The sequence below is a fragment of the Pollicipes pollicipes genome, unplaced genomic scaffold (genome assembly GCF_011947565.3).
Source record: "Pollicipes pollicipes isolate AB1234 unplaced genomic scaffold, Ppol_2.1 Scaffold_7261;HRSCAF=8764_pilon_pilon_pilon, whole genome shotgun sequence".
In the NCBI taxonomy this organism is placed as follows: Eukaryota; Metazoa; Arthropoda; class Thecostraca; order Pollicipedomorpha; family Pollicipedidae; genus Pollicipes; species Pollicipes pollicipes.
In genome coordinates this window covers 7,471,712-7,496,146 of record NW_023597054.1, presented here as the reverse complement: position 1 = coordinate 7,496,146, position 24,435 = coordinate 7,471,712, and the positions used below count along the sequence as shown (strand labels likewise).

Below are 24,435 nucleotides of genomic sequence, written 5' to 3'. Positions count from 1 at the left end.
AGAAAAATGTTGGGAAAATGTTGACCCATTAAAGGCAGTATGTGATGTACTCCAAGCAAGGCCCATTGTGCAGACACTCATTCCACATTAGACAGACCTTTGCTTTCAGGCAAGTTTGTACTCCGACCACACAAAAAATTTGTACTCCGCCACCAGCAAAAAAAACTAAATTTCCCACCCTGATATCAGGTCGGGAAGCCCCGACCTTGAACTGCTATCTGATGCATCAAAGGGGCCTCTTGAATAGAGAGTGCCTCTTAATCCAGTACAGGGCTTCCTGGCTTGTAACACAGCCTGCCAAGCCAGCAAAGGCTCACCATAACACAACATTGGGCCTTCTGATCTAGAACATCAGGGGCCAGGGTGCCAGATGGCAGGAGTACTACATTAGACTATCAGGAGCAGAGACAAGAGCCAGACCATTAGTGCTATATGAAAAATTTATCAAGGCTGTATACCACATAAAATGTTTAAAGCCTAGTTTGGCTCAACAACTGATGTATAATGCAGGGATCACTCAGCACACATTCAGCTTTTTTACCACTGCAGAGGATGATCAAGCCATTAAGTAATAATATTAGCCAAACAAGGGCAATGAGGAGTCAATCCAATCTGCAACCTTGATAGGTTATGAAAACAAACTGAAAAAGCCAGCATGTTTGCTAGCATATGGAAGCTGCATAGAAACTGGTTACAGTCTGGGAAGACCTCTGTGATGAGCAACTTCTCAGCGTGATCCTTGTCAGTCAGCCACACCAACAGCTTTCTTACACACACACACACATATATATATATATATATATATATATATATATATATATAATCTAAACACTGCTTTTAAATAAGTTTGCATACATGCAAAGAGTATGTGAACAGTTGTAAACAACAACAATCATGTTTATTGTTTGCATTCTAACCTTAGTGGGTCCTAAAATGCATGTTGATGAATCTAAGATCTCCAGTAACATCTTTCCTTGCCTCACCAGATCCAAATTTGCTTTTCAAACACAGCTGCTGTTTTTCCAAAGTTTTTAAAATTGATAAATACCTGTTTTTGTCCACTCGTTTTGTTACAATTGCATACCTCGCTCACAAGATATCTCCTTGTCAATGCTAGATTTTGAGAAAAAAACTTTATCATTCCCAGCTGTTACTTTACAGCTTTCAATACATTTTGTTAGAAGCACATATGTACTGGTCAAATCTTTTCTTAAATTCACACCACCTGATGTAAAATACTTTTCAGCATATCAACAAAATCAACAGATTTTGATGAAAACACCTACCCAGTCTTGCTTTCAGCCAGGATGGGCCAATTCCATCTCAAACCAGAAGACAGGCATTCAAAGAATCAGCTGAAGATCACCATTATCTTATACATAAGCACTGTAACATTCAATCAGCTGACAAAACCTGCTCCCATTTGTGACAAAATGTATAGGTACAAAGTATGTGCTACTTTTAGTGAATTATATGAAAATGAAAAAAAATGAAAATGAAAAATACGAAGTAGAAACAAGTGCGGGAAAATCAGTCCAGCCTGCTGATGCTGACAGAGGGAATGGCACCATGGATTTTTGGTTTGGGGGGGGAGGATATCCAAGGGGCCTCCTAAGCAACATGGGGCTGCCTCACAGGGGGCCCCATGGGCAATGTTGTCTCGAAAGTTGAAGGGAAAGGAAAATTGCAGGCATATGTTCTTTTACCAAACTGTTATAAGCATTATATCCACGTAAACAGATGTTGACAATAAAACAAACAGGACCTTATAATTTTGCAACAAAGGGCATTGGTACCATACAACATGGCCTCCTGGCACGTGAAAGGGCTTTGTCACCAAGAACGGCATACTTCCAATCCACAAAAGGGGTCTTCAAAGTTTGAGGAAATCCTGATTTGGAACTGCTGCCATCTACCCGTCTGCCGGCAATGGGAGAGGGGGGGGGGGGGGGCGGGGACAGCCCCTATGCCGTTGCTGCGTCGTCCCTGGTTGAAAGTGCCCTGATTTTGACCTACACCTCGTCCCTGGCCAAGTGTACCTACTTAATGAAATCACTTTCATTGATCTGTGACTCGATTCGATATGCACATACCTTTATGCACGCACAATATGCACATACCTTCAATCCCCACTTGTGGTGCACCACATCCCACCCCCACCCGCACCCCGGCACGCCCGGCGTTCAAAACCGCGCGTCGGTGCGGACACGGTCGCAAACGCAGGCGAGTGCGCATGCGCAAACGTGACGTCATGAAGCTGACTCGATTTACACAGTGGTGCAGCTGTGTGTAAATCGACTCGGATCCGACATGATTTACACAGAAGGGCCGTTTTCAGTAAATCGACTCATGAGTCGATATACACGCTCCCTTTAATTTAAGTTCTGATTTCGAAAGTAAAACAAATCTGGCTCAGACATCAACATCAAGATGCTCCTCAAACTTTAAACCATTTAAATTATCGCCACTTCTATACTCCCTTCCGGAACTCGGCCGTCGTCGTCCATCTTTGGGAGGTCGGAGGCGGATAGGGGCCGGCCGGTTCGCATAATTCTTGTTACAACATTTTCGGACGTGTGTCATCGTCATCTGACAGCTTCTCGAACCAACATGCCGGTAAGAGTCCAAATGTTCGATTGAAGTGGTAAGATCAGCTGCATTCGACGTGGTAGGCCTCCTGGTCTGCGACGTGTCTATTCAGTTGGCGCTGGAAGCCATAAAGTTACTTGGTGAAGCATGGTTTAGCGTGTTGAGGGTGATGTTGAGCGTCTGATTTGGCTAGGTGAAGCAGGTAGTATCGTGGTGGTAGTATGTTATATCAATGCAAATCTTGATGTACTTGCCAGATCGCTAAATGCAGCTACGTTGAATATATCCAGCAATGGTGGCATTGAAGAAAATATTACAGGGCATGTATGCCATAGATTTTGTTGATTAAGTGTTCGTTTTATGTTCGTATAAGGGAGCTGTTGTTTATTGACAGTTGAAGTATGAGAGGCCTGTTTCAATTGTAAGTAGGCAATCTTATTCTCAATGGAGGTGATTGGCAATTACTGATAATTGGGAGCAAGAAAAATGCATTGGGGTGATGCAAATTACAGTCCAGCTATGTAGAATTGAAGGTGTTCTTCAAGTAGGTCACCTTTTAAGGAGAAAAATCTACACTGGGCAATTACATGCAGTTTGTAGTGGACACATTCAGCTCGCATTAGCAAAATTGCCCAACTTTGAAATCATAGAACCCAAATGATGTCTTAAGCACCAAAAATGATAAGAGGGGCAACTATTATCAGCAATTTTAGGGTGTTGGCCATTGCTGCTTGCAATGGTGGTATGAAAGATTGCTTATTGTTGTCACTAACTTACTGTATGACATGAGTCTGGCAAGAAAGCATCATTTTCACCTGCAGCATACAGCAGAAAATTAATGAGACATACTAAAAGGGCAAAATAATAATCAAATCACAGATATAAGGGCAACCAAGAGAAAGATCCCAGTTTATCACATTCATTGCATAATTTTTTTGCTTGTGAAATGCAGTGGTTTGTAGATGTAGTTTGGCATATGGTCCATTGCACAACGACATAAAAGGCACGTACCCTGTTACCTTATCTTTACACATATTGCACCTCCTACATTATTTCCAGCCATAAGATTTAACTGACAGCCCACGTTTGCAGCACGTGCGCATACATTTATTGGTGCGGTGCACCTCATACACTACTTCCCTTGTGATTCACATTTGTAAGATGTAAACATGTGCTGACAATGTTGGTTGAGCTGCAACACTTTAGTTCAATGGTTATGATTCATGCATTGCCATGAGATGTTGTCATGTGCGGACTGACTATAGTAGTACCCTCTAGAAGTGCACCTCTTGTATAATTCCAATTGGCCAGACCTGAAAACCAGTCTGGCATCCAAAGACATACTCTACCAAGATAAAAGCCAACAGCAATCCCAAAGAGAAGCCAAGCCCCCAAAACAAGACAGGATGAAAGCCACCATTTGCAGTAGGGCTACATACACATTTATTGGTGCAGTGCACCTCATGTGTGAGTCTGGATAATGTGATTCACACTTATTAGAAATACAAACATGGTGCCAGTAATGTGGATTGAGCTATAATGCTTCCTTTCAATGGATATGGCTTGTGTTGTCGATAAATGCTGCCATAATGTCACTGTCATGCAGGTGGATTGTAGAAGCACCCTGCTTAAGTTGTGCACCACTTGTATAATTCCAATTGGTGAGACATGGAAACCACTCTGACCTCCAAATACATCTTCTCGAGATAATATGCTAACAACAGTACATTATGTGCTAACAACAAATTCCTAAGGAAGTGAGCCATGCCTGGAAACTGAAGATCAAGGCAAAGCCAGCATTTTTGGTACAGCACATATATGCATATTGGCGCCAGGCACCTCAAACGCGAGAGTACTGTCTCCGCAGAGAATGTATTTGGGTGCCAGAGTGGTTTTCAGCCTGTGCAGTTAGAATAATGCAGGAGGTACACTTCTTTAGGAGGGTGCTACTACGGTCTGTCGGCACAACATAATGGCAACATCTCATGATGATGCATGAGTCATGTTCATTGAACTGATGTGTTGTAGCTCAATCCACATTGTTGGCACAATGTTTGTATTTCTAATAAGTGTGATTCACATTATCCAGACTTGTGTCTGAGGTGCGCTGGGCCAGTACATGTCTATGTACCATACCAGAAATGTTGGCTTTGCTTTGGTCTTGGGTTCCCTAGGCTTAGCTCATTTCCTTAGGATTGCTGTTACTGTATTATGTTGGTAGAGAGTGTCTTTGGATGTCTGGAAGATTTTCGGGTCCCACCAGGGTGGGAAATTTAGTTTTTTTTGCTGGTGGTGGAGTACAATTTTTTTGTGGTCGGAGTACAAACTTGCCTGCAAGCAAAGGTCTCTAATGTGGAATGAGTGTCTGCACAATGGGCCTTGCTTGGAGTTCATCACATGCTGCCTTTAATGGGTCAACATTTTCCCAACATTTTTCTGGCAAAAATTAGTGTCAGCATGCAATTTTGCATTTCAGTGGAACAGAGCACTTCTTGTGAGTGAGGGTGCCACACTGATCCCATCCATATCCCTGTAGTGCTACTAGCTCACCTATACATGCAAAGATTGAGTAATGGTACATGTTAATAAGAAATATACAGTTGAGAGGTTAACAACAAAACTTTATACATATGCATTCACAGGTGCATCATACAAAGCTCAGTTACTTATCATTACCTATCTACATGCAAACTTACACAATATCAAAATGATAAATCAGGTGCATCCTCTGTTTACTGACAAACTGAATTGCGGACAACCACTGTGCATCACACCCTGGTTTTTTAATGAGTCTTAGGCAGATGCAACTGACAATGAAAGCCTTATGTATGTGACATCACTAATGTGCTGTCCTTTTGGCCTTTACATAATTAATATAAACATACCAAAAGTGTTCCTCTTCCTATCCTTCTCTTTCTGCTCTTCTCCTCTGTCAGTTCCTCACCTTCTCTTTCTGTCACTCTTCTCCTTCCACTCCTTCTCCACTTCTGCTCCTCCTCTCTTCCTGCACCTCCTGTTATCCCTCTCCTCTTCTCCAAGTTCCCTATAATCCTACGTAGGGACAATTTTGATAGTGTCACTGCAAGACCTTATGCCGGACAGCAAGGAACATGGCAGCATTGCCACCTGTCAGGTTACAGCAATTATAACCACAGGCTGAAAAGAGGCCAGCCTCATATTTGATCCCACATGTGAAACCCAAGCCTAGCATTAATGTTGTATATAGATCTTAGTACCTACATACCTACCCACCATGCTGTAGGTGGAGCATGTTATACCAAGGTGATTCTGTACCAGCCTGCAGCGGTAAACATTTATAGATCAGTCCTCCGGTATTTATTTACCTTTTTTGGACTGACTTAATAGCGGTCCAAAGCTAAATCCCGAGTAACTTTAGAAAGTGTTTAGAAGTGTGGATGCATGCTGTGTGAAAATTGAAGACAACCAATTCCACTTTGCCTCACTGAATACCTCAAACCCGCAACTACGATGCCCATAATCCCAAGCAGCTTCACTCACCCTCCACCCTCCTCACTCCCACCACATCAAGACAAACAACCAAACCATGCACAGGAGTTCGGGCGCATTCACAGACATTGTGATGGCATTCTAGCACTCGTCAATGGGGCAACCAAGGACAAGTACCACGGGTTGGTCCTGAAATGACAGGCTGTGATGAATAGTCTAAGAAAAGCCATTTATGCAGTTGCACCAACACAAATTGTTAGACAAATGGCATATCATGCCATTTCAACACCCTCTGAGGAAGACCCGTATCTGGGCGATACCAAAACATGCAAATTTTTCAATTAAATTTGGCTAACTTTGCTAAAAACTTGCTGTTCTCCGGCTTGTACTCTGGCTTGTTCTCCCGGGGTCTCCCCATAGGCCCCATTGTGAGAAGGGCAACCAAGTACTGCGATTTTTTCCCACTGGGTTATGGACCGTCTCTATCTTACAAGTATAGGTACTGGTCGAGCCTGGAGACATGATACCGTTGTTCAATAAGTAAGATATCCTCGAATCTTCAAAGACCGGCATTTACCGAATCCTGAAAAAGTGGTTGACGTGCTATCATTTATACAAAAGTAATAAGTTTTGGAATGCTGCATGCCACAAACTGCCATTTTGGGAACGTAATTCCCGATGACGTTTAAGAACCCAAAAGAAGCTGTTACCACCAAAAGTGCCACCCACAAAGTGATATTTGGGTGCCATTTTATGTCATGATTCTATCTCAAAAGTGCCGATATGTGGTGTGTTTGAATGCTATGATTTTTAGTTTAATTGCAAGTTGGATGGTGATTGGTGGTTCATATGGCAGGAGCAGGAATGAAACAGGCACTTTGAAAAGGATGTGCAATGCTGCAATCTTTGGAATTTTTCCACCACTGTTTGCAAGATGCACGTCCTTTGGTAAAATCGCTAACATGTTATCTTAATATGAGGTGAGTTAAGAGCATAGTTGGCATGCTGGACTTCTTGCTCGGCGAGTCTTTGAATGACCTAGTTGAAAAAGATGTGCCATCGATGATTTTGGTGCTGCTAGTGGTTTTCTGGTCGAACGAATATTGTTGTAGGTGTCTGTTGCGACGCGGACCTTCACTGCTCGAAAATGCACTCGTCAGTTGCAGGAGGCCGGGATGCCGTTGGTTTCGGGTACGGGAGGCGATGGGTTCGTCGCGTGGTGGGAGCCAGAGCCGTGATATGTTTGTCCGTTTCTTGAAAGGTATCGGTAGGTGTGTGCGTCGTGGAGAATGCGGTCTTACTCAGGTGCGCCATATATTTTCCCCACAGGTAGTGACATGCGAGGTATGTGCCAGCGGTAGGTACTTAAAACAAGCACATTTCATGTTTCAGTTTATTTCATTCCCACAGAAGTAATTCACATGAGTTGTCATCACCATTCAGGAGTTGCATAGGCTCGTACAAGTGCATCTAACCCATGTAATACAATGATGAAGGACATTGACATGAACACCCTGGATTGGCCAGCTCCTGCAGGATTGCAGATGCTTGTTTCCATTTCTTGGTGCTCCATATGTTTGGTCCCTGGAAATCGAATAAAAGTTATAACTCACTTTATGAAAGCAAAGTTCATGCACCCTCCTGGCTATCAAGAAAGCAAAACTGTCTGCCTTGGTACTTATACTCAGGCTCATACATTTGCAATGGTGTCTGCTTTGTGGGGCGACTGCAGCATTTGTCTGGAGTACAACAATTGTCATTCTTACCAGTCAAGAGCCTGGAGTACAAAATTTCCTGGTGCCACATCCACCAGAAAACAGAGGTTTTTCCCACACTGGGTCCCACCCACTTTAATTTTACAAGAGGTGCACTTCTTTCAGAGGGTGCTACTATGGGTGGTCCGCACGACATGATGGCAACATCTCATGATGATGCATGAGTCATGTTCATTGAACCGATGTGTTGTAGCCCAATCGACGTTGTCGGCACGATGTGTTTAAATCTAATAAGTGTGGGTTATGTTATCCTACTCGTGTACAAGGTGCACCCTGCCTAGGATTGCCGGAAGTGCTTTAACTCAACCAATATTGTCGGCTCTTTGCATGTGTTGTCCATTTGGAAATGTCAATTCAAGTTCCATAACTTGAAAAACTTCAGACATGAATGTGAAAAACTAGGATCTTTCTCTTGGTTGCTCTTATGTCTGTGATTTGGTGATTATTTCACCCTTTTAGTACATCTTATTAATCCTCAGCAGTCCATATGTTATAGACAAAATTGCTGCTGTTGTCAACCATTCAACAATTGGCATGTAAAAGGTCCACCTTGAAAAGGCAAAGGCTGGCCTTGGTCTGTATGGATGACCTTGCATCTGTTACATGTTATATTGATGTCTGCTGGTATCATAATCACTATATTTTAAAGGTAAGATGGTACAATATGCAGGCTTTTGTTATTGGTGGCAGTTGTTGGGTGAAACAATTTGGGTTATAATCAAAGAGCTCATGTAAAGGGAGGGATTTCGCCTGGCTGTTCCGCACTCAGAAAATTTTCCCTACTCAAAACAGTTAAATCTCAGCACAGTTTGGCTCAGCCATAGTCCTAAAATATTGTTGTGGTTAACACCATGAAAAAGCTGCTTTGGGGTGTGAACTGCTGATCACAATGTGTATTGAATTGTGGAATCAGATCTGAAGCAAGTGGTAGTTGATGCCACCCCAGCAAGGATTATTTGCATGATAAAATGTTGCAAACCACTCATTTTTTCACGTCTTGCCATCAAGTTTTGAAAACAAAGTTACGACAGGTCAGTCATGTGACATGATGGGGAGGCTGAATGTTCAAGTCAGGTTTTGATGGCTATTCCGAGCTTTTTGCTGTGCCCGCCCTTTCTGCCAGGGTGAGAGGTGGGTGATGTCATGTAAGCTCAGCAGTGGAAGGCATCATAAGGCCACAATGACACGTTACATGGTGTAAAATACAACATGCCCTTCATGCATGGCTTTTGCACCACCATCCCATTTAAGTAATTTCAAAAGCTGTGGTCAATAGGTGTGGCAGAGTCATCACAGACACAGTATTCAGGAGACTAAGTGGCACATCTGTCACCAGCCAGATATGCTCTGTGTGGGCATAAATTATGGTGCTGTCATGTACTTTTGCTTCTTTTTCAGGGCAAAGATGCTGAACAGCAGAGGAAGCTCTTCATAGGTGGACTGGACTACCGTACCACCGACGACAGCCTAAAGGCATTCTATGAACAATGGGGCTCAATTGTGGATGTTATTGTCATGAAAGATCCGAGAACAAAGAGGTACAGCATGCCTAATTAAGAAACATGCAGTGTGTATGTAATGTTAGGGGCATGTTTTCATGCCTGTTGTAAATCCAAATGTGGGGTTTTTCTTTATGCCCTTATATCCTTGGTGTTTCCATTTTGGAAAGGGTCACCAAAGACATGAGGTGGCATGTGTCTCAAAATTGTTGAAAAAGTCATGAACCTTGTTCTCATAGATCATATTTTCAGGTGTGTGTCATGTCGCAGTGAAAAGCTTGATCAGGAAGTTTTGGTCAGTAACTTTAATGAAGGCGGGGTCAACACCCGCCGTCTGGCTGGACCCCACACTGGTGCATACACTCACCTCACCCAACCCTCTGCTTTTATGTACAGCACTTATACTCCTTTTACCCCCACTCTTGCATAGTGGACAGCAAATCAGCCAGAAACATTGTTGCTTGGCTCTGGAAAGCTGGCCCATGCTAGAGTGTCCGTAATGGCTCATGTTAGCTTCATAACTGAAGGCATTAAAATGAAGGGGAACTGCCAAAAGGTACCAAATAAATATGGACATTGAATCACTTGTCGACTTTTCTGTGTGCATAAGAGCACTTCACAAGACTGAATTTTTTAGATCCTGTCCAGCCCAACTAGCCTAGTCTGGGTCCACTTTTCTAACCTGTCAATACACTTTTCTCAGATTTCTCAACCCATTTTAGTCAGGGTGCTGGTGATGTAGTGGTTTCCGCGTCTGCGTTAGTTGCTGTGCATCTGGGAAACCAGTGTTACAGGGTTTGATTTCCAATGGTGCCCACCCTTCCTGCCAGGGTGAGAGGCAGGCAACACCATATAGCCTCAGCAGCTGAGTGTGTCATAAAGCCCCAATGACACACAGCATTCCAGTCTGGTCTACCTTATCAAAAAAAAGGAATGAATATGTCAATATGGTTCCACATTATTTATGTTTTATATTTTAACAGTAAGTTTGGCTAATCTCAGTATCTGAAAGTTAAGAATTGGGTTGATTTGTTTGGGAAATGTGTACAAAAAATTGCTGTAAACCAGTGATTGCTAGCATGCTCAACACAGATAGTTGCTGGTTAGAAATGCAATGTTCCATGAACAAAAAGTTTTTTGTTTCAGATTAAACAAGCTACATTTTTATTGTCAGGAACAAGAAACATTTTGGTTTCAGAACAAACAATTCATCATACCACTGGTCATGTCACAATTATTTTGGCAAATAATTTTGCTGTAATTTTGGCAAAAGTACCACTCCAAAGCTGCTTCTGGTTTCAATATCCTTAAAGTATGGGTATGCCATCTGACCTTTTTAGCAGCACCCAGTTCACAGGCATAGGATGATGCTCACCTGGTAATCCTTCTGTAAAACTAAAGTGACCTCTCACATCATATATGATATTTCAGGTGTGTATCCATTCTCAGGACCCATCAGCCAGTGAAACAACCTCACCTGCAACCATTATTTCATTGGTTAGATTAATGCCTGTGTGAGCATTACAATCCACAGGTACTACTGTTGACTGCTCTTGTCACTTGCTCGTTCTTTCAGAGAAATGCAGGTTATGCCTTTTGTGAATCTTTGTGCGAAAATGCCAGATCCAACCACATTTTCCTCTTGTTCATACTGGAAAAATACAAAAACTTCTTCTATTTGTACTTGTGCATTGCACAGCTGCATGAATAAAAAAGACAGTTTTCCGTGCATGCAGAGTAATATGTGGCTATCCATCATTTTGTTTTGGACACCTTAAGAAAGCTATGATGAATACATAATTACATGGCACAACATTTTAGTCACCATGTAACTCATGTCATGCACTAGGATTGCTTAAGACACAAATCCTCCCACATTCCAAGAATCCTCCCACATTCACAAACAGTGGTGCAAGTCTGTTACCTGTAACCCATCATCCAAGATCTGTTATGACTGGTGGCACTTTGGCATCTCATATAACAATAGCCACCTGCCAGTGGCTCGCATGATCACACAAGCTACTCCAAATCTTTGTTTTGAGTATGAAACTTGGTAAGCAAATAATTTTGAGCATGCAAATGAAACAAATAATAGTCTATTCCAGCAGGCAACTGAAAATGGATCAGTTGTACTAGCGCACTTAAGTTAAAGCTGGTGCTAAACTCCAATTTGGCGGAATAGGTGGGCGGAAACTATGCTGTTACATGAAGTTGTCTTTTTTCTAATTTTCTCAGGCAGGTGCTTGTATTTCCAAACTGGTTTGCATTCCACTAACAAAACTTGCTCCCGTCCTGTTTTTCAACTCAGAAATGCAGCGCCATCTTGTGTTAAATGGGATTTCTGACAGTCAGGAAAAATGGTAGCTATGTAACAAAAAGATGGAGTGTTAGATCATCACATATTGGAGTTACTTGAAAGAAGTGGAACACTATTTCCCCATGCCAGCATACACAAACTGTTAATCAGAAAATGTTTGCGGAATATGTGGCTGAGTTGCGTTTTATGTAGCCTGTTTGTACATTGCTTGGAATTGAAAAGACTGTCTTTTGAGTCAATGTCTTTATGAGCATTTCAGGAACTGGTTAGTGATAATTCCCACTTGATCAGTTCTCAATCCATGGATTGTGTCAGTTGGTAAATTTGAAAATCTGGTTGGGTCCTATCCATATTTTGTGGAATTATCTGATTTGATCCAATCTGACCTGTAGATTGATCCACAGCCTGTGGATGGGTCTAGTCCGTGAAGTGCTTGTAGGGTACATATTAGATTTAAACAAATTTTTTGTTGGGCTCAGTTGCTCCCTATATCGTGATTTGTTCCTCTGTTTGCCAAAATGTTCTTTGTTATAGGCCCCAGCGCGATGTTTTTGTTTGTAGGTCCCGCGGCTTCGGTTTCGTCACGTATGCCGAGCCAGCCATGGTCGATGAGGCGATGGAGAACAGGCCTCATGTGGTCGATGGAAGGGAAGTTGAGGCCAAACGGGCTGTACCACGTGAAGATGTTGGCAAGTCGGCCAACAATGTCACCGTCAAGAAAATCTTCATTGGTGGCATTAAGGATGACGTCCAGGAGGACGATCTGCGCAAGTACTTTGGGGTTAGTGGCTCTGGTATCTCACCATCCCGCAATCAGCATGCCTCATGTTTTTATGATGATTTTTAAACACTAGAACTTTGCTATGCTATTCAAACACTAGAGTCCATGTGCAACCACAAGATAAATGTTTGATTCCAATGTTTTGTGCAAAACGTAGTAGGCCACGGTTATATATGCCATAATCCTTTTTATGCCCATATTTTTACTGAATAGAATCCATGTCTGTCCATTTTTTGCCAGTGTTTGAGGCACCGGCACAGAATCAGAAGTTTGAATGCAAGTTTTTATCAGTAAAACTTTTTTTTTGCGCCATGCCGACTTTTTTTGCGCCATGCCGACGGGCGACAAGTGAGCCATCTGTCCACAGACAAGGTGTCATTGCTTGTCTTTATCATTTTTTTTCTATTGCAGGATTACGGCCAAATTGCTTCTGTTAATGTACCATTTGACAAGATCACTGGCAAGATGCGTGGATTTGCCTTCATTGAGTTTCAGGATTATGACTCTGTGGATAAGATTGTCTGTAAGTATCCTGTTTCATTCTCAGCCTAATATGTAGTAGAGGCTCAGGGTGAAGCTTAATTAGCAAACCAGTGGGCATGTTTTGTTTTAGTTGGGCTGTTTGCCGCACGCCCTAGGTGACGCGCAGCTGTGGGTAGAATTGGCGACGGTGGGGGACCACGAGACATGATCTGTTGTCATTTGTGGCTTTTGTCCAATTGATGCTGCCAAGCTGTATTCGCGAAGCTCAATAACTAATCAAGTAGCTTTTACAGCACCGTTCGGCGTGACCGAAAGTTCCGGTTGCATTATCAGTTTCTGCCAAACTGACATTTGAGACCCCACGCACCAAGCTTCGTGCGTCGCGGTTTTAATGGCGATCTGTGCTGTTTTCAGTGAAGAAAAACCACGAGGTGAATGGCAAGTTCATAGACGTGAAGAAAGCCCTGAGTAAGGCCGAGATGGCTGACATGGGAGGTGGTGGCTTTGGAGGCCGTGGCGGTGGCCGTGGCGGCGGCGTCGGCGGATTCCGCGGAGGTCGCGACGGTGGCGGCGGCGGTCGGGCCGGCCCCTGGGGTGAGGGTGGCCGCTCTGGCGGCGGCGGCCGTTGGGGCGGCGGTGGCGGCGGCGGCGGCTATGGACATCAGCAGCCGTGGGACAATGGCAGCCAGTGGAGTCAGGGTCATGGTGGTTACGGCGGCGGCGGCGGCGGCGGCAGTGGTGGTTACCACAGTGGTGGCTATAATCAGGGTGGAGGCTATGGTCAGCAAGGCGGCAGCTATGGCCAGCAGAGCAGCGGATATGGTCACCAGGGCGGAGGGTACGGCCAGCAAAACGGCAGCTACGGTCAGCAAGGTGGCTACAGCCAGGGGGGCTACGGACAGCAGAGTGGAGGAGGAGGTGGAGGTTATGACTATAATGGAGGTAAGAGCCTGATGCATCACAGCAAAAATCACATAACCAAGGTCCCCTCACTAGACATATGCACCACCATGAGCTTTATGCTACATTCGACATTAGTCTTTAGCAAAATGTCTGTAGTTATTGATGATTAGATCTAGTGGTACCTCATCGCGATGCTTTGTCGTTTTCAGATTGTGGAGATCACAGTGTTGCTTACCCTGGCTTACTCACGCTTGTGCATTTTCGTACCTGTATGGTGGTGGCCATGTATGCCCGCATACTATGTAGGAGGATGTCACTCTGTGATCGTGTGTATGAAAGCTGAGTCGGTGCACCTAAACCCTCAGATCGTCATTGACGGACATTTTAATCGTGGTATATGAGACTGGAAGTGAATAATTTTCGTTCACCTTGTTGCAGGTGGCCAAAGCAGCTGGAGTGGCGGCCAAGCTGCGTCTGGCGGGGGAGGCGGCAATCTGGGCAGTTACAACAACCAGTCATATGGAGGAGGCGGCCCAGTCCGCGCATACAGCCAGTCGGCCCGGTCTGCGCCGTACAGCTCCCAGCGCGGAGGTAAATCCATACTGATGTTAACGTGGGCGCACTGGTATTACTGTTTCTCCGCATTTCTTTCTAGCGCAGCTTAAGCATTTCACCATCGGTACACCGTCAATGACAATAACATTGGTTTGGTGTAGTCACCACAGACAGCTCTAGGCACTCCTACATAGTTTCAGTCCGTAAACTGGCCATCTTAGTTTCGTCAGAAGCTGTAGGGTTATGAAAGAGTAAGTTGGATATTTCATAGCTTGGCATATTGAAAATGCTTCAGGCCAGTTTAGCCTTGCTTGAACAGTGCAACAGTTAATGGTAATGCAATGGCCAGTAGGACATCCTGAAAAGAACTGGAAACGACGTTCCTGGATAAGTTCAAGTAGTAATGCGCCATCTATATCGCGATGGAACCCGCGGCTGTATATGTTAAAGGACTCGCAATATGACGCTCGTAATCAATGCGTGGTACCGTAAATGGTTTACGCAGCTAGTTACGTATTGTGGGCTACGAACTGTTACCACTGTGCTCCGTTCTATAAATGCCACTATTTATTATGTTGCCGCCTCATGTCAGACACCCGACATTTATGACCACTCCTGGAGGCAAAAGTTCCGTCAATCGCGTACGGGATGGGCCATGATGCGGTGTTAATTTGCTGTATTATCTGTCATGGTGTCCGCCAAGGCAGTATTGAATTAAAGGACAAGGGCAAAGACATCTTAAAATAAAAAGAGCATTAAATTTACGTAAGCAAATCGGCAAGGCTTTCAAAATGTGCGACATCCGCAATTATCTGCCATAACTGTTTCAAATAGCACCAATCTCGTGTTCGCTTCTTAGTGGCTGCACGTGGTCAGGCCCGACATGAGCCTCTCCCTCCCCTCCGTTTACGACGAACACTTGCACAAGAGTCAAAATTTCTCCCAATAGGGATGTCAGTGGTGTAAATGTAACGTCATGCTCCCAGACTCCTGGCTGTTACGATGCTTCTGCTTCTGCCCGCGCAACGTTTCGGTGGCTACTAAGCCGTTGCCCTTTAACCCCGAATTTCGACTTTCTGGCTTGTCTGCCCGATTAGTCAAGTCCAATGCGCCGAGGTAGTTACCCGGTTTACATGGGCAGCCGAGGATAATTCGAATTAAGATCGGAACGGATCATGCGACGTTTACCCGGTTTACATGGGCAGCCGAGGATAATTCGAATTAAGATCGGAACGGATCATGCGACGTTAACCCTCCCGGCGAGGGGCGTTTACATGAGCGAAACCGGCTTTACGTCGGATTAACGGTCGATAGTTCGATCCCGCTGAGTTCGAATCAAGGAACGGATTATGGGCGAAAACTGCGCTTTTGAGGCGAACTGAACAAAACAAGAAGAAAAAAAGCCGATATGCTGCGTATGGATGGCGAATGTCACGGGCCACGGTGGGCGCGAGACAGCTTTGAGGGCGAGGAGGAAGTTGGACTCCGTTGGAAAAATGATCTGTGCGGGACTCATAGGCTTTATAGCTACAGCACAAGCCATAGCACTTGAAACACAAGAGTTGCACAGTCAGCACTGCCAAATCTGTCACATAAGCAGTGTTATATGCAAATTTTTACTAGCGGGAAAATTTGGCTAGCAGGAAATCAGTATTTTTTTGTATTGGCCAATGACACTCACAAACTTACCACACTCGTATCAGTATGCCACCCAGCATCATGTCATCTACTTTGCGCAGCCCAAGAAACACATTACCTACTCCCACACTAATGCATTTATGAGCAGCCTGCAACAGTGAGCTAAGCTACAGAAATGACTCATGAATGCTACATACTTAGTGGCAAAAATTGTGTATCTATGTTGTCTTTCCCCATCCAATGCATCATCAGTACCTGAGGGCAGCATTGCCATTTAGACTTGGCATGGACTGGCAAGTCAGAATGCAGCTATTTGCTTTCTTGACATACTAGGGTTGAAATACTGCTTTGATATCCTTGCAGTCAACAGCAATGGCTGATATGGACTGATGGCTAGGTGGCACAAACAGCTGTGTTCGCACAGTCCAAAGATCATAACATGTGAACCAGCCCTAGAGCTGTCATGACAAAAGCAATCTGGGCTCAAAATTCATAACAAATGATTAATTATAACAACAGCTCAATTATCCACCTCATGGTTTGCAAAGATACATGTCACACAAAAGCACCAAGGTAGCATATTTACTCACCAGTAAAAAAAAACAGGTAATGATGTGCGCCACAGATGTTCTCTGCACATCATGTGGCATTAGGTTAGGTTTACGTAATTTATGCACTGTTTTCTTCCACATGAAATGCACAAACCGGGATTTGACAGAGTACTGATAACAGCTATTTTCATCCAGGGCTCACATTTGCTTTCTTGACATTTTGGAACCATCACTGGGCAATTTTGGTCCCATCATTAAAAAAAGTTCACATTCCGCGCTGACTGCAACGATCTACTGCCTATATTTATTGATCCTTTGCATCATGCAGGAATTATTGAGCTACCTATCTCACACACATTAAACCGGCAAGCAACAAACAGCCTAATTGCATCAAAAACAAATTTTCCAGCCCCCGCATCCTTGCCAGTTTGTCTACCAGTGTGACGTGACTTCATATTTCCTTGACGAGCCAGTCACCAATATCCAGCACATCCCTCCTGCCAATAGGTGGTCAACCGAATGTTCCAGTCACAGGAGGAATGTCTGCAAAATCAATCCTGGGGCATTTACGTATTCACTTAATGAAAGAAACTATTGGTACTCCCTGCAAGAATTGTTGAACAGTTGAATTACCTACCTCATGGCCTGCAAAGACACCCATCACAAGGTGAGGGTGTTTAGCTGGTGGAGCACCAAGGTGACATGTTTAATCACCAGTACAAAAACAGGTGATGATGTGCAACACAGACATGTTCTCCATGCAGCATGTGCCATCGTGCTAGGTGTTAGTTTATGCACTGTTTTCCTGCACATGGAACACACAAACTTGAATTTAGCAGAGTAATGATGACAACTATTTTCATCCAGTGTTCACATTTGCTTTCTTGCTGTTTTGACCCCGTCATTGGGCAATTTCGGTCCTACCATTAAAAAAGTTCACATTCCGAGCTGACTGCAATGATCTATATTTGTTCATCTGTCATATCATGCAGCAATTTTTAAGCTACTTTTCTCACAAATTAAACTGACAAGCAGCCAGCATCCTAATTTAAGGAACATCTGCAAAAACACTCCTGGGGCCTTTAGGTATTAACTTAATGAAAGAAACTTGGAGGCACTCTGCAAGAATTTTGAGCAATCCAAAAATTAAAGTGAGAACAAGTCAAAGCTATATAAAATGACCATATTACCTCCTTCTGGCGTTTGGAAGCATGGAGCCTGCCCCAGATGTAAATTAATCTAACCTTTAGGCGGAAAGATAACACCAAGCACCGCCGACGCCTGCCGTCTGCATAGATCAAGCGCCTAACAAGGTTAAATTACGTGAGCATTTCTGTGCTGCTAGCCACTCAAGGCCCTCAATAATAAGAGTAGTTTTAGCAGCATGGTGTCAACTTCACCTTCTTTCTCTTTTCCTTTACCATCTTGGACTTGAACCGTCTCGAGCAATAGCTACAAACCCGTGGAAAAGCGGCAACACCAAACAAAGCTGAAATGGCCATGAACAGAACTGCGTGCGTCAGGCATTTTTCTTTCTTTTTTTTTTGTTTAGCCAGCTGACGGCCGATAATTCGGACGAAATCCCTTCCTGAACGGATGATCCTCTCACGGGGAGGGATTTCCTCCGGCGCACGATTCGAATCAGCGAAACGGCGCGTGAGTGTATACATGGGCCGGATAGTTCGGATCGAGGACGGGTCTCGGCTCAATTCGAATCACAGCTGCCCATGTAAACAAGGTAGCTGAGCGGACCGCCGTCCGGCACGTTGCGGATGTGGTCATTACTGAGGGAGGGGAACAGTGAGCCCCGTTTCGGGTTTCAGTAGCATGGCATATTGTAGACATCCTTGTCACTCCCAGGTTCGTAAACTTTGGGTGACGGTGGCTACATCGTGAGAGCGTGGTTCATTTTGGGGCGGACTGCGCTAGATCCGTGACCGAATGAGCGACTATGTGTGGAGGTCGCGGGTAGCACACGTCTGATGTTTCTGTTTGTATTTCAGGTGGAGGTTACAACAAGTTCTAAGCCTGGTTCTTCTCACTCGGCCCTTATGTGTAAGTCCAAACGCGTCGACCATTGGTATGATGGTTGCTGCGCATGTACCATGAAGGCATTCTCGGACCTCCCTGCCCTCTGAAACATAAAATGTAGGGTCATTTCACATATTGTGTGAGATGTGTTCAATTTATTATGTTTTGTGTGCATGAGCCGCACTTTGAAACTTGTGCTTAGAAGGCTCACGTTCCGGTACACGTTCGCACTCTCGACCGTCATGCTCCGTATCGCTGTGTAACGCCTGCGCCCTGTCTGTTTTAGGCGAGTTTTAGTTTTGCGTAGGTTGGCTGGTCGGACTATGAACCCTAGGTAGGGCTGCGTAAGGGAGACCGAGAAGTGCTCGCAATCCACCTCTCCGAAAGGCGGACGATGTGCTTGATGCTCGCCGTCAAGGTGAACGCCACGGGACCTACGGTCTTGGCACACATTCCGTGCGCTCAGCCAGTCTTAAAACGCGAGTGGGATCGCGCCCCCAACGCGCGCGTTTGTGTACAATGTCACGGACACTCGCGCGCACCTAACCGTATGGAGCGCCGCTGTGACGCGGTTTACGAGCCGCTGTGCCCGTGTCACCGCCACACGGACGCCGCATCTGACCCTTGAGGCGAGCTTGCGGCACGCCCTCCTCGGCGGCCGCGTGTACCGCTGGTCATCGTCGTCGATGAGGTGGATGCTGGATGCTAGCCGAGGAACGGGCCACCTCATCCGCTCGCAGACACATGCATTCATCTTGTACAAATGATAAATAAATCCACTCAGAACTGTCCGTATACTTCTGGAATGGTGTCCGCAATCCGTGTGAATTTGGTATGGCTGTTCAGATGTACCAGGCAGGAACGGGCTAGTCCAGCTAGGGCTAGTGGAAGGCTCTGTAGAAGATATCATCTGTAATAGGCTGAAGCAGGACATCATAGAACAGGCAGGCAGCTTCTAGGAGGAATAAGTTCTTCTAGACATGTGTCGGTAGGCTGGGTAGGTGGACGAACTGTTTTTTGTTTTTTGTTATGTTCCTTGTGCCTTCCGCACCGGTGGTCCCGACGAAGAACGCCATGCTCCAATGTTGTCGGCTTGGTAATGATTTGACCACAGTGATGCATTGGCGGTGATTTGGCTTTATAGTGTAGTGCGTCATGGTGTAAATCCTAGAGACCGCAAACCCTGTCTGGGGCATCCCACAACAGATCGACCGGTGCCCATCGCCTTTCTCTCAGGATTCCACAAGTCGTTCTCGGGTTATCTGATGCCTTGGATATATCTGTAAAATTTATTACAATTATTGGGCTTGTAGTTAGGCTTGCTCGCAGCAACGGCCATCGAACTGTGACGTCGACACCTCGTCCAGGTCACACTGCATGACTCCCTTCACTAGTCTGTATGTCGTAGGAAACTGCCGAAGTAGTACACAGCCGTGGACACAAATTAATTTAAACCATTTGTTACTTCCGCACCTGTCTTTATCGTGTTTGCTGTTTTTGAACTCGCAACCTAAGATCATTTAATGTGGTACGTACCAAGGGCAGTAAGAATGTGCGACTTTCAGTGCAATTATTTACAATATTGTACAATTATTGTGCGAAATTATTGTACAGTATTCATGTGACAGAACCCTGGGTGGGCTGCTTCTAAAAAGTTTAATCGCAGTGTGACCACGACCTGCTTTTGAGTGCCCACCACTGGGTGACCGGTGCCATACAACATGAGCATGAGGGCGTTCCTTTTTCCACCAAGCACCCAGTTTTAAATCTGCGAGCAAAATAAGCCAACAACCGTGGACATTTGTGCAATTTGGATGTACTGAATGGTGTGGCCTGTGGGCAGCACCGAACAATCTGATTGGCAAAATAAAAAACGTGTATGCTTAATCAGCACTCAGAAAGATGCAGCTCAAACCTGACGTTTCACTTTATCATTCCTCATTTTGATACTGTAGTCTCATGCGACCCACTAGCTGGCAGCGATTCATGGAGGGCTCCTTTCGCCAATTCATGACTTAGTCGCTGATCGGTTTGGACTATGGCCTTAAATGCAACATGTGCGTCTGACAACTTGCCACTTGGCCTGACAACGCAAGCCAGCACCGTGGGCAATGTAGTGTGATACATCCACTTATATATAGTCTTCAAGATAATCTTGTATCCAGCTTGAGAAACTGATCTTGACAAGAGAAGTCGAAAACCTGAAGTGGGAAAATGGGCTGTAAGAGTTTTAACTAGCCCATGATGGATGCTCATACGTAATTGGTTCATTGCTATTTTTCCATTCAAGTTGTTTTGCCTCGTCCTTACTATTTGCCTGAATGGAGTGATTGCCTCCGTTCTTTCACAAATGCGGATTTTGTCATTTCATGTGAAATACCACGTTGTTATGGGATCTTTGAGCACGTAATGCAAGGGACAGATGGAAGAAAGCGGCACAATATTCCCGTTATGACACATTCCAAAAAGGTCACGACCGTGCTTTGAAGTTGGTGTTAGCAGGAGCCCATGTAATTTCTCCTCATCGAACGATATTTGGGATAGTCTGTCCTAAGCTGAAACAGTAGTGTGATGGCCGGCGGACTGCACGTAGAGTATGCTACGTTGCGCTGTATATAAAGGCGCGTGGCTCAAGCTCAAACCCATCAAAGGTTGTAAATGCCCACCGCTTCATTGCAAGTTCGAGCTGGTAATTTCGTAATATCATTGGTTTCGTACGGGGCATATATAGGGCAGCACCGATATCCACGAAGCTTACGAATGTGCCTGTTACTGAATGTCTTGAAGCCTCTAGACATGTAACTGAGGCAGTAAGTTCGTTGGTACTATTGAGTGATGTCACCTTCACGCCACCATAATTTGTTGCTGAAAGCGAGCCTCATTGGCGAAGTACTTGGCATGACCGATTTCGTAAACCGCGAGCTTGATGGGTGAAATGTTCCCCATGCGCCGTGGGCTTCACGGTTTGAGGTTGCGCATCGCCAGGTTATTTGGCATTTGGCACGTGGCTATCAGTCGGTTAGCGCTACTTTTACCAACATGGCAATTATACAGCTGGATTCAGAGCATCAGATAAACCGATGGACGCATATTGGTCCAAATATGAGACGACTATGGCTGCCCTGTTGTCGGTCCGTGTGTGGGTTTGTCAGTCGCGGTTCTTAGGTACGATGAAAGCATGTTCATACTGCACGCATGTTGCCTGGCGTTGGAAGCGGTTAGTCCACGTGGCGGAGAACGACATTATGAGTGGCACTTTGTACAGTTTGCAAAAAACAATGTGGCCGAACCGCTTCCATGCCCGGATTATCTGGGCTACTTTGCGTGGCTAATTCTGTCATGTTTGCAGGTCATCCCGACGTTGCTGTTGGGCACGGAGTGCAGCCAACATGAAGACGACGTTCTTGGGCTGCCCGTGAATGGTCCGGGCAATCTGTGATACATCAAGTACAATGAATCGACACTCGTTCTGTGATATCTTGCCAAACATAGTCTTTTGAGTTTGTAGGATGTTATCGATTTTTTAGGTGACTCCAGTTGACACACCCGTCCTGGTGAGAATATATGTCATTGTCAGGTAATCGTGGCGCTCTGCGCCACTACAGTAATGAAAAGTGCCGCGGTCGGTGGTGATCGTGGGAACCAGAGCAGTTGGAGACATGAGTAAAATATTGCGTAAGACTGCCCGAGAGTGTACATTCAAGTCGAAGCGAACGACCCGACGTTGTCCGATCCAGCTCTGAGTTTCTCCCGCGAAGTTGTGCCACGGTGCGTCCATTCCAATTCATTATCGCCCCTTTATGGCGTATGGCATGTGATAAAAGAGTTATCTGATCAGCACCGAGCCCGGTTTATTTGCGGCGAGGCCGAGCCTCACTATTGTTGTTTCCTTCGCTTCGAAGGACCTCCCGTCCGTCACGATAGCTCAGTTTAGCTGAATGCGTTCCGATTCACTCACCCGTGGCGGGATGGGTGAATTGAGTCGACTTGGCGCTCGCAATATCCTTTGTTGTTGTTGATTGGAGTTGTAGGGCGCGCCGACTACTGCAATATCCTTTACTGGCGTGGCTTGCAGTCGGTGCCAGTGGCCGCGCTAAAGGAGAGGATGGCGTCAGAGGGCAGGACGGGCCGTGACTACTACTGTGAAGCTTTCGACAATGGAGCTATCAGAGGAAGGCTGGCGGGATCGGCTGGGTGCTGATTCCATAGATCGGCTGGGTGCTGATTTCATAGATCGGCTGGGTGCTGATTCCATAGATCGGCTGGGTGCTGATTCCATAGATCGGCTGGGTGCTGATTCCATAGATCGGCTGGGTGCTGATTCCATAGATTGGCTGGGTGCTGATTCCATAGATCGGCTGGGTGCTGATTCCATAGATCGGCTGGGTGCTGATTCCATAAATTCATCCAATCGCAAGGGCCGGACCAACTGGTGAAAACAACATGTTTGGCCTTCCCCTCTCCCTACAATGCGAACGCGTCTTAAAAGCCGTAAAGGCAGGAAACGGAAGCAGACTGCAATGCTTCATTTTCCTGCCCAATGACAGTGTGGTTGCTGTCTTTTTGTAGTCGGAATATCCTTCTTGCCAGCTTGCATGACGATTTTCCATTTGCCACTCTCGTGGGGGAATGTTACCGTCATATGCAATCCCGGTTTCGTAACCCTCAATCGCAGTTTTTTTAAACTTCAAAGCTTTTAAGCCTTTGCACCAGATATGGCTGACTTAAAACTGACACACAGGGCTTTGCAGCATAGCGTTGCGTACATGGCGCCAGCTGTCTTGCCTGATAATCAACTATTGCTTTAGTTGTCGGCGTCCTTCTGTACCGGCCAGTCGGTTATGGATGGTAGATGAAAGACAGGAGTTTAAGGCAAAGGTTCAACGTCAGAGAAACGAAGTACCATCGTTGCCGTTTTTACGCAGTCAAAAAGGGTTGCGGGTTCTGTTACACTCTGCCTTCTTCGGCTGTCGTGCAGCCATCAATCTAGCATCCGGATGCAATCAGTGGTGTCCCGTAATTACTGACTGTAATTAACTTCACGCTTAAATGCGGGATTTCCACCATCCGGCGGCTGCTTCTTGGCTGGTGAGTCGGACTGGTCTACGCTGAGAGTTGACGTCGAGCTGTGCGCTGTGACTCACCAGGTGCAAAATCGAAGGTCCAGTTCAGTCCTGGCTCGCTGCTCTATCCGTCGTCAGCAATATGACTCGATGTTGATATCGATATGTAGATAAAGCAGGTTTGTGGTTTGAACGAGTGGGTGGCGGACTACCTTCTACTGATACAGAACGAGGTATAGGAATATAGGATGTTTGTACCGTGGACTCCCGTCGGTTGCTGGCTGATATTTGGCGAACCAGATCAGGATCACCAAAATTGTGCTTGCTGGACTGAAATTACAATAACGAACTTAGCGCTGATTTTGGAAAAGGCGTAACAAATGCCACATGCCGTTCATTTTAACACTAAAATAACGATCGATTTGAGCGTGCTGTTTTCTCATGTTACTATTTTAATTTAAGCCATATTTTACACAGCAGCGGTTTGCGATTTAGCTCGTGGGATTTACGAAAAACGTGATTCAGCTCATCGCTCAAGCAGCATTTTTGTAAGGAACCCCCTCAGGTCACGACTTTTCACGAAATGGTCGGCTCTTGAGCCAGCTTACGCTTCAGCTACAGTCGGACACAACTCTGGCCAACTCACTCAAATCCACGCTGCCCTGGTTTGGAACACTGGTGTAAGTTTGTAGGGTCTCCCCGCAACGGGCTATGGACCGTCATGAAGCCAGTTCAGTTCAGAACGCATGCAGACACGCGCCAGTACGCAGAAATTGGCAGTG

General features: G+C 45.3%; 1 protein-coding gene across 2 annotated transcripts; it reads left to right on the top strand.

Moving 5' to 3' along the window:
* The first annotated feature begins 2,285 nt into the window (after positions 1 to 2,285).
* LOC119112127 (heterogeneous nuclear ribonucleoprotein A1, A2/B1 homolog) lies at positions 2,286 to 22,455 on the top strand. 2 transcript variants are annotated; one of them, XM_037236160.1, is made up of 8 exons: positions 2,286 to 2,616; positions 9,231 to 9,370; positions 12,210 to 12,429; positions 12,841 to 12,952; positions 13,327 to 13,854; positions 14,254 to 14,406; positions 18,563 to 18,614; positions 21,940 to 22,455. In XM_037236160.1, exons 1-7 carry the CDS (start codon positions 2,611 to 2,613, stop codon positions 18,583 to 18,585), a joined length of 1,182 nt encoding a protein of 393 aa, XP_037092055.1. In that variant the 5' UTR covers positions 2,286 to 2,610; the 3' UTR covers positions 18,586 to 18,614; positions 21,940 to 22,455. The 2 variants fall into 2 exon arrangements, with proteins under 2 accessions (XP_037092055.1, XP_037092054.1); XM_037236159.1 differs by lacking the exon at positions 21,940 to 22,455 and having other exon boundaries at positions 18,563 to 19,381.
* Positions 22,456 to 24,435: the final 1,980 nt, after the last annotated feature.